This window comes from Dermochelys coriacea, chromosome 2 (genome assembly GCF_009764565.3).
Source record: "Dermochelys coriacea isolate rDerCor1 chromosome 2, rDerCor1.pri.v4, whole genome shotgun sequence".
NCBI classification, from domain to species: Eukaryota; Metazoa; Chordata; order Testudines; family Dermochelyidae; genus Dermochelys; species Dermochelys coriacea.
In genome coordinates, this window is record NC_050069.1 from 101,683,422 (window position 1) to 101,695,636 (window position 12,215).

Genomic DNA, 12,215 nt, shown 5'->3' on the forward strand with positions numbered 1-12,215 from the left:
GGCTCGTCTTAAGTGATCACTTTCCTTACAGTGTGTATGATAAAACCCATTGTTTCATGTTCTGTGTGTGTGTGTGTGTGTGTGTGTGTGTGTGTGTGTGTGTGTGTGTGTGTGGTGTGTGTGTGTGTGTGTGTGTGTGTGTGTGTGTGTGTGTAAATCTCCCCACTGTATTTTCCACCAAATGCATCCAATGAAGTGAGCTGTAGCTCACGAAAGCTTATGCTCAAATAAATTTGTTAGTCTCTAAGGTGCCACAAGTACTCCTTTTCTTTTTGCGAATGCAGACTAACACGGCTGCTACTCTGAAAGTAGAAACACAGTGATTCTGTCTGATCAAGGATTAAATGCAAGTAAGTGTGCTCTTATCTAAGCAGTTTGAGATTTAAGCACACGCAGACATAAGCAATAGGTTTAGAACATCTCAGATATTTACCTATATTCTGAAATGTTACTGAGTAATCAATGACAAGTCAGCACTGGCCAAACGCCTCCCTGCTGGGAGGAAACATGTCAGGAAAAAATGTCTCTCTCAGGATAGCTCCAGAGGACTGCTCCCAAGTACACTCTATTATCTAAACCAGTGGCTCTTAACCTGGGGTGCACTCACCCCCTGTGTGGTGCAAGATGTCCTTTCTGGGGGTGCAAAACATGCCAGATTTTTTTAGAAGGTAAATCATCGAAAATACAAATTAAGCACAGGCACATAAGTACAACTACTTTGTTTAATCAAACCTATGTATTTATTACATTATACATTTTTTAGTGACTACTGTAATATACAAACAAATATCTAGGTTTAAAGAACAGACCTACTTCAATGATTTTTGATAAGAGGTGCAAGAACATATTTTGAGAACCAAAGGGGTGCAGGCTGCAGTAAAAGTTAAGAACCACTGATCTAAACTTTTTGTAACTAACTTCTACAAAACAGAGGTCATAATGACCCTTACTAGATCATCACTTTTCCTAACTTGCAATAAACTTTTAATAACTGAGGCATCTAGACTCCAGGTTGTCCATCCATATATCTTCTTTCATTCTTAGTTATTTACTTTTCCTTCCTCCCTCCCATTCTGAGTAGCAAAACTGCCAGCAGTTATGACCTTGCTTCTGAAAGCCTGTCTCCAAATTAACCCTTAACTATGTGGTGTTCTATTTCATTAATTCATAATGGCTGAGTGCACTTAATATGCCCTCAATCCAGGGCAACGTGTATCCCTGGGAAATCACTTTTAATCTAAGCACCCATCCTCTGAAAATTAGGCCCCTTTAAGGTATCTGAAATTGGGCACTCAAAAGTCACTAGTTGCTCTTGGAATGCTTGGCCATTACTTTTGATCCAGCATTTAAAAGGATATTTTCAGCAGTTTGGGTTTTAATTTAATCTTCTGTTACATACTATACATTATCCCCACATTTTGAACATTGCTTAATTGATTTATGAAATGTATGCTTATTTTCTATTTCATGTACTGTTCAATCAAAATTTCTTATTTGCAGAAATGACATTTGTTAGTTTAGCTGTTGGCTTAGTGTTACTCAGCACTGAGTGCATTCATTTAACTTGCTTTATTACTTGTTAGCAGGAAGAAGGAGGAGGTTATTCAAAGTCAAAGAAATCCAAAACAAGTAAGCCTGCTATCTAGAATGTGGATGTAGAGGAGCATAGAAAGAAAAATCAGGTATTTCTGTGTTACAAACTTGAAAGATTCTTCTCTTTAATAAAAATAATACTCTGTCATCTCCGATTCTTAAGGATCACAATTACTTTATAAACTGTCTGTACAGAGATTGCCTTACACCAGGAGTGGGCAGACTTTTTGGCCTGAGAGCCACATCGGGGAATAGAAATTGTATGGCAGCCCATGAATGCTCACAAAATTGGGGTTGAAGTGTGGGAGGGAGTGAGGGCTCTGGTTGGGCATGTGGGCTCTGGGGTGGGGCTGCAGATGAGAGGTTTGGAGTGCAGGAAGGTGCTCCGTGCTGGGATTGAGGGGTTTAAAAAGCAGGAGGGGGATCAGGGCAGAGGGAGAGGCTCAGGGATGCAGGCTCTGAGCAGCGCTTACCTCAACCGGCTCCTGGAAGTAGTGTCATGTCCCTTCTCCGGCTCCTACGTGTTAAGCGGCCTCTGACCCTGCTAGCACCAGTGCGGGGCCATGCAGCTGCTTCCAGGAGTTGCGTGGTGCTGACTCTGCGCCCTGGAACGTGGCCATGCCATGGCTTCTGGGAGCTGCGTGGTGTGGCCCCTGACCTGGTGCCCCCAGCTGGAGCACCAGAGCGGGGCAAGCCCCAGACCCTGCTCCCCAGCTTGCGGCCTGGCTTAAAACGACTTGTGGGCCGGATCCAGCTCGCAGGCCGTAATTTGCCCATTCCTGCCTTACACAATAAGAAGCTGGATGCTAGGATAAAATACTAACATATAACAAAGCCAGAGTTCTTGGTTTCTTCAAACACTTGCAGATAAGTGGTCTTTTCATTTTGCTTGTCTGGCCTTTCCTGGCAAACAAGCTCTATGTTGAATTATAAAAGATTCCTACCCTTAGATATGCTCAGACTTGGCTTAAACTCACATATGATTGGATAATTTTTCTTTTCTTTTCTTTTTTTTTCCTTCAAACCAAATGAAACCTAGTTTCTGTGCGTTGCTGAATGCAGTTTTTAACCTAAGTTATTGTTAAAATCACAGGACCATATCCAGCTGAAGTTATGTGCATCATTTCCTGTAAGGATGAGCATGGTGGCTGGGCACTTGGGCAGCAATAAGTTCTAATAAAAGGATAAACTGACCAGCCATGCAAAACATTAAAGATTATACAGTTCCACAATCAGAAGACCGAGATACCAGTGCTCAGAATGTGCGGGTTTTATGTTAGTATTAGTCCTTCAGGGAAGAGTATTCTTGTACATTAGGGATGCAGAGAGCATGTTAGAAAAAGGACAGTTTTACTCATGCAGCCAGTTAAAAGTTATCAACCAAAACTTACATGAGGGAACAGACTCTGTGTTTAACAATCTTAGAAGTAAATGAGGTTATAGGAGTCCAAAATAAAAATATCAAAGTAATAAAAAAAGGAAAGGGATCACATAAGTCATGGCTGGACCAAAAGTACAGTGTATAAAACATACAAATGGGAATATCAGGGTCTTAATAAAAAGAAAAATACTTAAAGATATTTCCTTTTTAATTCAGTTTCTGGTTTCAGCATAAGTGATAATAGGTAGCCAGGCAATCAATCTCTGTCAAGCAGTGCATTTCATGCCTCTTTGTTCCCTGAGGTGGATGTATCCCCTGAAATGACATGAACACCCACTCTTTATTCTGCCTGGGAAAAGCTCATTCCCTAGATGAGTGTACCCTGTGTGTGTAGTGCCTTCATACATCAGGTCCTCCCCAGCCCAGTATTTAGATGTGATATTTGATTAGTCGTTTTCCCCTGAAAAGGGATAGAGTAGTTCAGCTTCAAAATCAGGCAACTGAGGCATGTCCCCACCAAAAAGGAAATCTGTCCTAGAAGATTCAACATCCTGGTCTGTAGTGCTGAAGTCTGTGAGTGGCCCTGAGGCCTCACTCAATACCAAAGATGTTTGCTCTGAGATGTGAGATTAGCTTTGTCAAAACTTTGTACTGAAGCTGATTTCAGCTTTTTATTATGTATATACCAGTAGGGTCCAGCTTCCCCAAGGAGGATCAGGGCCACATTGTGATAAGTGCTCTATAAACTTTGTCCCAATTTGTTTAAAATATAATGATTTCTAAGGATCCTGTTAGTACGGATTCTTCCTCAGTTCTGGGAGCTGACTAATCCTTGTCAATGTAGTGATGCCAGAGTCGGCCTAAGAAGTTTTGGTCTACAACTTCTTTTTATAGTATACTGTCCTGTTGTTGTGCCAGTGTTGCACCCATATTCAGCACTTACAAATGTGTGTTTGCATTTGATTTTTGTTCTCTTGATATTTACTCCTGAGCCTTTAAAGTTTTCCATGGGGCAATATATTGAGATGAGATGTTTTTAAAATAAAATAATTGTTGTCTTACAGGAGGAGGTTGGCTTCACAACTTATCACTATATAAACATTTTTATTTACAATTTCCTTACAGAAAGGGGATAGTTTTTTCTGCTGAATAAGAGCCAAGATCCATAAACTCCAGTATCTGTCACAGAAAATCACAGATGTTTCTGATTTTCTTCTCACTTTTGTTTTTGGAAATCAGGAGTATCTCCCCTAAAGTCAATAGAGTTACATTGGTGTAAGACCAGTGAGAGAGAGCATCAGGAACAGTATTTAATAAATCTTGTCCACTATATATAATATCACTTTCTCTTGAGAGCGGGACTCAGCCTTTCTTTGGGACAATAGGAGAAGTTAAAAATTAAGAGTAAATTTAACTAACTTGGTTGACTCTTTATAGTTTACCTAAAACTTGTATGACCAAAAATTTTAACAGTGATTTATAGACCATTTCAGCCACTTTTAATTCATTTTCTGAGGTACAAATTAAGTTGGGAGCTGTTCAATATTTCACTTAGTTTTTTATAGAAGGAAGTGAATTGCAATTGTTTTCTGAGTCATAAAACTGCTGCTGAAAAGGAAGTTGGGCTTGTAGGTAGGTCAGGAGAGGTGCAGAAGGTTCTTAAAAGAAGGAGGGGAAAGAGTTACAAGTATAAAAGGAGTTAGAGCAATAACTATATTAAAAATAGCAGAACCTATGTTCCCAAACTGCTCTGTGAATCACACTTGATTCTCAAAGCACTTTCTGTTCTTCTGCAGAAATCTGCCTTTTCACATGGAGCTGGTTTCTTCCTTAGTTTTAGTTGCTGAATTTCATTTAAAGAAGCTTAAAATATAATAAATACTTTCAAAATATTGCTTTTCCATTGAAGCAATTGCTACAGCTAACATAGGGATAATTTGATGACAAATAGGAGAGGAGGGGATTCACATGATCACAAGTGGAAAGGAAAGTAATCTCATCAATAAGGCTACATTTTAGTCACGGGGATTTTTACTAAAAGTCACGGACAGATCATGAGCAGTAAACAAAAATTCAGTCCATGACTTTTACTATATACCCCTGACGAAAACTTGGGGTGGGCGGCCAGGGTGCTGGAGGTGGGGGGTCGGCCGGTGGTGCGTGGCCCAGGACTCCTGCTGGTGCTGGGTGCAGGGGTTGGCAGGGCCAGCAGGCTCCCTACCTGACTCCGCACCTCCCCCCCCGAGCAGCAGCAGAGTTTGGGTGTGAGAGGGGGCAAGGGGTTGGGGCACAGGATGGGGTGAGGTGCACTGGGGGCACTTACGTGGAGGGCTGCCTGAAAGCGGTGACATCCCCCTCGCTCAGCTACTAGGCAGAGGCGTGGCCAGGTAGCTCTGTGCGCTGCCTCCACCCAGAGCGCTGGCTTCACAGCTCCCATTGGCCAGTTGCTTACTGCTAAATTTGATTATCCAGTCCATCTGCCCATCAATGCAGGATTTTTATGATTTAACATTAAATATGTAATTACTAAAATACATCAATTTTGATGCCATTTTGCAGTCTCTTGTTGATATTGTTACCCCTTTTGACCTAACTGGGTAGCCAAATTTGGGGTGTTTCAGGTTATTCCAGTCATAGTGACCATTTCAACATTTTCAAACATTTTCAAAGTAATTTAAGGGAGATTTGGATTGGGAAGCCCTGGAGGAGTTGGAGAGTGAGCCTGCACCACATTCACCTTGCAGCAGCAGCTCCTTGTCTCACAGGGCTGATCCAGCTCCCAACTCTGTCCCTTCGCTCTGGGTACAGTATGCACTGCTGAAAAACAGGCTGTTGTATGCCTTTCTATTAAGCATTTGCATCTTTAGAAACATTTATTGCCAATGTATAAGGTAGGATCTTTAATCTTACTGTGATTATTTCAATTTTGTATTCTGTAAAAATAATTGCACCTTGGATGCAAAGATTCTTCCCTCCCCACTGAACTAAAGTTTTAGCAGATTAAATCTATATGATTGTTTATTTCGATGCTTTTAATCCTTTAGTGTTGCCCTAATTCTTCTTTTAGAAATGTATGCAGGGAGACAAAACTGTCTATATTAAACTTTCATTGCAAAGCGCATAATTTTTAGAGTGCAGATGGAAAAGATTAAAATAATTTGCTCTTTTCTGAGAGCATTGTGGCCCCCAGACAATTTCTGGTTTGCAAGCTGGGGGAGGGAGGAGGAGGAAGTCCCCCAAACCCTTTATAACAACTGACTAAATCTCAGTGTCACAGTTCTGACTTCAATCCAGAAGACCTAGGCCCTCCAGATCTGAGTCAAATCCAGCTTCACTCTCCTTTCTGACCTTCTCCCCCCAGGCCCACCCGAAGCCCCTTCTCCCTCCTTGTCCAACATTGAGCCCGGTGCAGGGGAAGGTGTCTGATATCTCCACCCGCAGTGTGCCCTTTCCCCAGCACCACTCCTCCTGGGCTGTCCGTGTCTCTCTCATACACCCACAATTCCTACCTTAGCCAATAGCAAGCCAGCATCATTCCAGTTTCACAGGGTATGTGCCAGTGGAGTCACTTACTGTTGAGCTATGACAAGGTTAATCCAACCCACAAGAAAACAGTAAAAAAGTGCCATACAATTGACCATTATAAGGTGCTGAAGAGTGGTTTCTTCATCCCCCTTCTCCCACTTTTCTGTACAGTCAAGTGTGCCAACACCCTACCTGGTCTCCTCTGGTCTAGTGACCCTGAGTACAATGCTTTCCACAACCAGCAATCCTTCATACAAACACAACACTGGTTGTAACCTTTATGTGGGACTGTTAATCATTTATTAAATATGCACTCAAAACAGATCTACAGAGTAAAATAAAAATGAACATAGATACCCATCCATCATAGTTGTACAAGAGCACAGAACTTCTTTATTCTCATCTTACATAATGAGAAATTGTAATTAGTACATTATAGATTTTGACTTCATAAATAGAATCCAAACTATTGGAGCAGAAATAGTGACATTTGCTTATAAGTTGACTATATAGTTCTGTTTTGTAAATTGAACTTTTGTTTTGTGTTTTTTGGAGTTTGAATCCTCAGAAGAGGATTTAAATTAAGGATTGAAGCTCTTATGGTATTGATTCTAATCCTGTAATTCTGAGATGCAATTCAGACCAGTGAGAGGGTGTGTCACCACTTGTCCTAACCCTGAGTGCCTTAAAATGCTCGGCTGCTATAGCTCCATGTCTGGACATTCCCAGCTAGCATACAAGCTTACACTGAGTATCTGTGTGTTGAGCAGCCGTGGTTCAGCAATTCTGACTACAGCAGCCTGCTTGTTACACCACAGTCACTCTCTGGTCTCCCCCAGCCTTTGATACTATTAGTTAAGTGACCTCAACACATCCCTATGCCCAATTTCCCCAAAACTATCTGTCCAGCCCTCTCCTGGAACATTCAGAGGAGTAATAAGTTGCACTGCTCCTTTAAAGAGACAAAAGCACAGAAGTCTGTTGCTTTAACTGGAGTTAATAATCACTTCAAGTCAACATAGTACTCAAACTGTGGTTCTCAAGCTTATTTGATCAAACCCCTCTTTGTGTTTGTAGTAGTTTACACTCTCCACCACCACACAAGTTCATATACTGATAAAAAAAAATCAACATGCAATTTTCACTAAATATTAAAAACAGTTAGGCATTGATTTAAACAATCAATGATCCATAGTAATAAGAGCAAAAGCAAAACTGTGATTGTGGTCGATGCTTACAATTAAATGTGTACATTGCATTATAGCAAAGAGATTAACTTACCGATGGCAACAACTTTGTATAATGGTATGCAAGTGTAACAAAAATCAGTCAAAATGCACAGCACCATCTAGAGTGAAATGTACAGCGCCATCTGAGGACCTGATATGTCTGGAGGAATCATCTTTGCTAGTTATTTATTGCTGTGGGTAAAATGTGCGCGGTTCATTTTTTTTCCTAAAGCTTCTCACACACCCCACGATACATTCTGTTTAAACAAAAAGAGAGATTTTGAGTGAGTTTAAGTACAAGGGATAAAGGCAAAAATGGCTACACGCAAATAAAAGTAAAATATGCTTTCTTCTTTGAGTGTTTGCAAATGTTCATTCCATTGTAGGTGTGTGCGCACACCAAGCTCAATCACCAGAAATTTTTCCCTCAGTTGTACTCATTAGGTTGGCTCCTTCCATGTGCTCACAGTACCAGTATAAAGGTCCTGACCAACCCCACGCCCCTCCGTTTCTTCTTACCACCCAGGACAATCAGTGGAACTGCTCTCCTTGCTATGGCAAGCTGTTCTCAGTGGTCTTCGTTTGTCTTCATTTCTTCATATTGTATTTAGAGTGTAAATAATTGTTAGTTTAGTTAGATAGTTAGTTGGCGCTTCTCCATCAGTGGGGTTTCATCCATTCATAGATACTAAGGTCAGAAGGGACCATTCTGATCATCTAGTCCGACCTCCTGCACAGCGCAGGCCACAGAATCTCACCCACCCACTCCTATGAAAAACCTCACCCATGTCTGAGCTATTGAAGTCCTTAAATCATGGTTCAAAGACTTCAAGGAGCAGAGAAGCCTCCCTCAAGTCAACCATGCCCCATGCTACAGAGGAAGGCGAAAAACCTCCAGGGCCTCTCCAATCTGCCCTGGAGGAAAATTCCTTCCCGACCCCAAATATGGCAATCAGCTAAACCCTGAGCATATGGGCAAGATTCACCAGCCAGATACCCAGGAAAGAATTTTCTATAGTAACTCAGATCCCATCCATCTAATATCCCATCTCAGGGGATTTGGCCTATTTACCCTGAATATTTAAAGATCAATTACTTACCAAAATCCCATTATCCCATCATACCATCTCCTCCATAAACTTATCGAGTAGAATCTTAAAGCCAGATAGATCTTTTGCCCCCACTGCTTCCCTTGGAAGGCTATTCCAAAACTTCACTCCTCTGATGGTTAAAAACCTTCGTCTGATTTCAAGTCTAAACTTCCTGGTGGCCAGTTTATACCCATTTGTTCTTGTGTCCATATTGGTGCTGAGCTTAAATAATTCCTCTCCCTCTCCTGTATTTATCCCTCTGATATATTTATAGAGAGCAATCATATCTCCCCTCAACCTTCTTTTAGTTAGGCTAAACAAGCCAAGCTCCTTAAGTCTCCTTTCATAAGACAAGTTTTCCATTCCTCGGATCATCCTAGTAGCCCTTCTCTGTACCTGCTCCAGTTTGAATTCATCCTTTTTAAACATGGGAGACCAGAACTGCACACAGTATTCTAGGTGAGGTCTCACCAGTGCCTTGTATAACGGTACTAAAACCTCCTTATCCCTACTGGAAATGCCTCTCCTGATGATCCCAAAACCGCATTAGCTTTTTTCACAGCCATATCACATTGGCAGCTCATAGTCATCCTATGATCAACCAATACTCCAAGGTCCTTCTCTTCCGTTACTTCTAATTGATGCGTCTCCAACTTATAGCTAAAATTCTTGTTATTAATCCCTAAATGCATAACCTTACTCTTCTCACTATTAAATTTCATCCTATTACTATTACTCCAGTTTACAAGGTAATCCAGATCCTCCTGTATAATATCCCGATCCTTCTCCGAATTGGCAATACCTCCCAGCTTTGTATCATCTGCAAACTTTATTAGCACACCCACTTTTTGTGCCAAGGTCAGTAATAAAAAGATTAAATAAGATTGTTCCCAAAACCGATCCCTGAGGAACTCCACTGGTAACCTCCCTCCAACCTGACAGTTCGCCTTTCAGTAGGACCCGTTGCAGTCTCCCCTTTAACAATTCCTTATCCACCTTTTGATGTTCATATTGATCCCCATCTTCTTCAATTTAACTAATAATTCCCCATGTGGCACGGTATCAAATGCCTTACTGAAATCTAGGTAAATTAGATCCACTGCATTTCCTTTATCTAAAAAATCTGTTACTTTTTCAAAAAAGAGATTAGGTTGGTTTGGCACGATCTACCTTTTGTAAAACCATGTTGTATTTTGTCCCATTTACCATTGACTTCAATGTCCTTAACTAATTTCTCCTTCAAATTTTTTCCAGGACCTTGCATACTACAGATGTCAAACTAACTGGCCTGTAGTTACCCGGATCACTTTTTTTTCCTTTCTTAAAATAGGAACTATATTAGCAATTCTCCAATCATTCGGTACTATTCCTGAGTTTACAGATTCATTAAAAATTGCTAATGGGCTTGCAATTTCAGGTGCCAATTCCTTTAATATTCTTGGATGAAGATTATCTGGGCCCCCGATTTAGTCCCATTAAGCTGTTTCACTTTCGCTTCTACCTCTGATATGGTAATATCTACCTCTATATCCTCCTTCCCATTTGTCATGCTACCATTATCCCCAAGATCCTCTTTAGCCTTATTAAAGACTGAGGCAAAGTATTTGTTTAGATATTGGGCCATGCCTAGATTATCTTTAACCTCCACTCCATCCTCAGTGTTAAGCGGCCCCACTTTCCTTCTTAGTTTTCTTCTTATTTATATGGCTATAGAACCTTTTACTATTGTTTTTAATTCCCTTTGCAAGGTCCAACTCTACTCGACTTTTAGCCTGTCTCACTTGATCCCTTCATGTCTGACCTCAATAAGGTAGCTTTCCTTGCTGATCCCTCCCATCTTCCACTCCCTGTATGCTTTCTGCTTCTTCTTAATCACCTCTCTAAGATGCTTGCTCATACAGCTTGGTCTACAACTCCTTCCTATGAATTTTTTCCCCTTTCTTGGAATACAGGCTTCCGATAGCTTCTGCAGTTTTGATTTAAAGTAATCCCAGGCCTCCTCTACCTTTAGATCCATAAGTTCTTCAGTCCAAGCCACTTCCCTAACTAATTTCCTTAATTTTTGAAAGTCAGCCCTTTTGAAATCAAAAACCTTAGTTGCAGATATATTTTGTTAATCCTTCCATTTAGTTTGAACTGAATTAGCTCATGATCACTTGAGCCAAGATTGTCCCCTACAACCATTTCTTCTATGAGGTCCTCGCTACTCACCAAAATTAAATCTAAAATGGCATCCCCTCTAGTCGATTCAGCAACTACTTGATGAAGGAATCCATCAGCTATCGCATCTAGGAAAATCTGAGCCCTATTATTATTACTAGCACTGGTCCTCCAGTCTATATCTGGGAAGTTAAAGTCTCCCATGATCACGCAGTTTCCATTAGTATTTACTTTATTAAAGACATTAAAAAGGGCTCTATCCATATCCAAATTAGATCCGGAGGTCTATAGCACACCAAGCACTATCGTAGGAGAGGCTTTACTAGTTTTCTTCCCCAATGTAATTTTTGCCCAGACAGACTCTGTCTTATCCATTGCATCGCTTCTTATTCTTTACATTCTACCTCATCATTGATATACAATGCTACTCCACCCCCTTTACCTTGTTTCTGTCTTTCCTAAACAGCACATACCCTTCAATACCTGTAGTCCAGTCATGACTACATTCCACCATGTTTCTGTTATCCCTATGATATCTGGTTTCACTTCCTGCACCAGTAGCTCTAGTTCCTCCATTTTGTTACCTAGACTCCTCGCATTGGTGTACAAACATCTTAATTTTTGTTGTTTGGCCTCGCTCACATTTTGTACCCTATTAGGCACAGTCATTCTACAGCCAGTATAACCTATTAGACTAGTATCCACACCGCCCTCACTCCTTATATACATTCTCCTACCCACGGCTGTATCCATTCTTACTTCATCTTCTTCCCTCTCAATGCTAAAATCTGGCGTGGAGATTTTCTGGACATCTCCCATCCATCTCCCCCCAATTCCTAGTTTAAAGCTCTCTTTATCAGTTGTGCCAGCCTCGATCCTAGAAGTCTATTTCCTTCCCTACTGAGATGAAGTCCATCCCGAGAGAACTGACCTCTGTCCGTGAATCCAGTGGTCATACATCCCAAAGCCCTCCTTATAGCACCACTGCCTAAGCCATCTGTTGACAGTCATAATCTTGTCAGACCTTTGTTGCCCTTCTCTAGGAACAGGAAGGATCCCGATAAAGATCACTTGAGCCTCAATTTCCTTAAGTGTCTTCCCCAGCCTAGCATAGTCTCCCTTAATACTTTCCAGCGAGAATCTAGCCGTATCATTTGTTCCCACATGAAGGATAATTAGGGGATTCTTTCCCGCTCCCTTTAGGATCCTTTTCAACCTCAGGTCTACATCCCGTAT

General features: G+C 41.1%; 1 protein-coding gene across 1 annotated transcript in view; it reads left to right on the plus strand.

Annotated features, from left to right (window-relative positions):
- C2H18orf63 (chromosome 2 C18orf63 homolog) overlaps positions 1-12,215 on the plus strand; it is a 59,853-nt gene that overhangs the window by 44,035 nt on the left and 3,603 nt on the right. The window contains exon 9 of the mRNA XM_043507113.1: positions 1,584-1,682. Within this exon, the coding sequence (XP_043363048.1) occupies positions 1,584-1,646 (63 nt within the window). The 3' untranslated portion in view covers positions 1,647-1,682. The remainder of the gene's footprint in view (positions 1-1,583; positions 1,683-12,215) is intronic.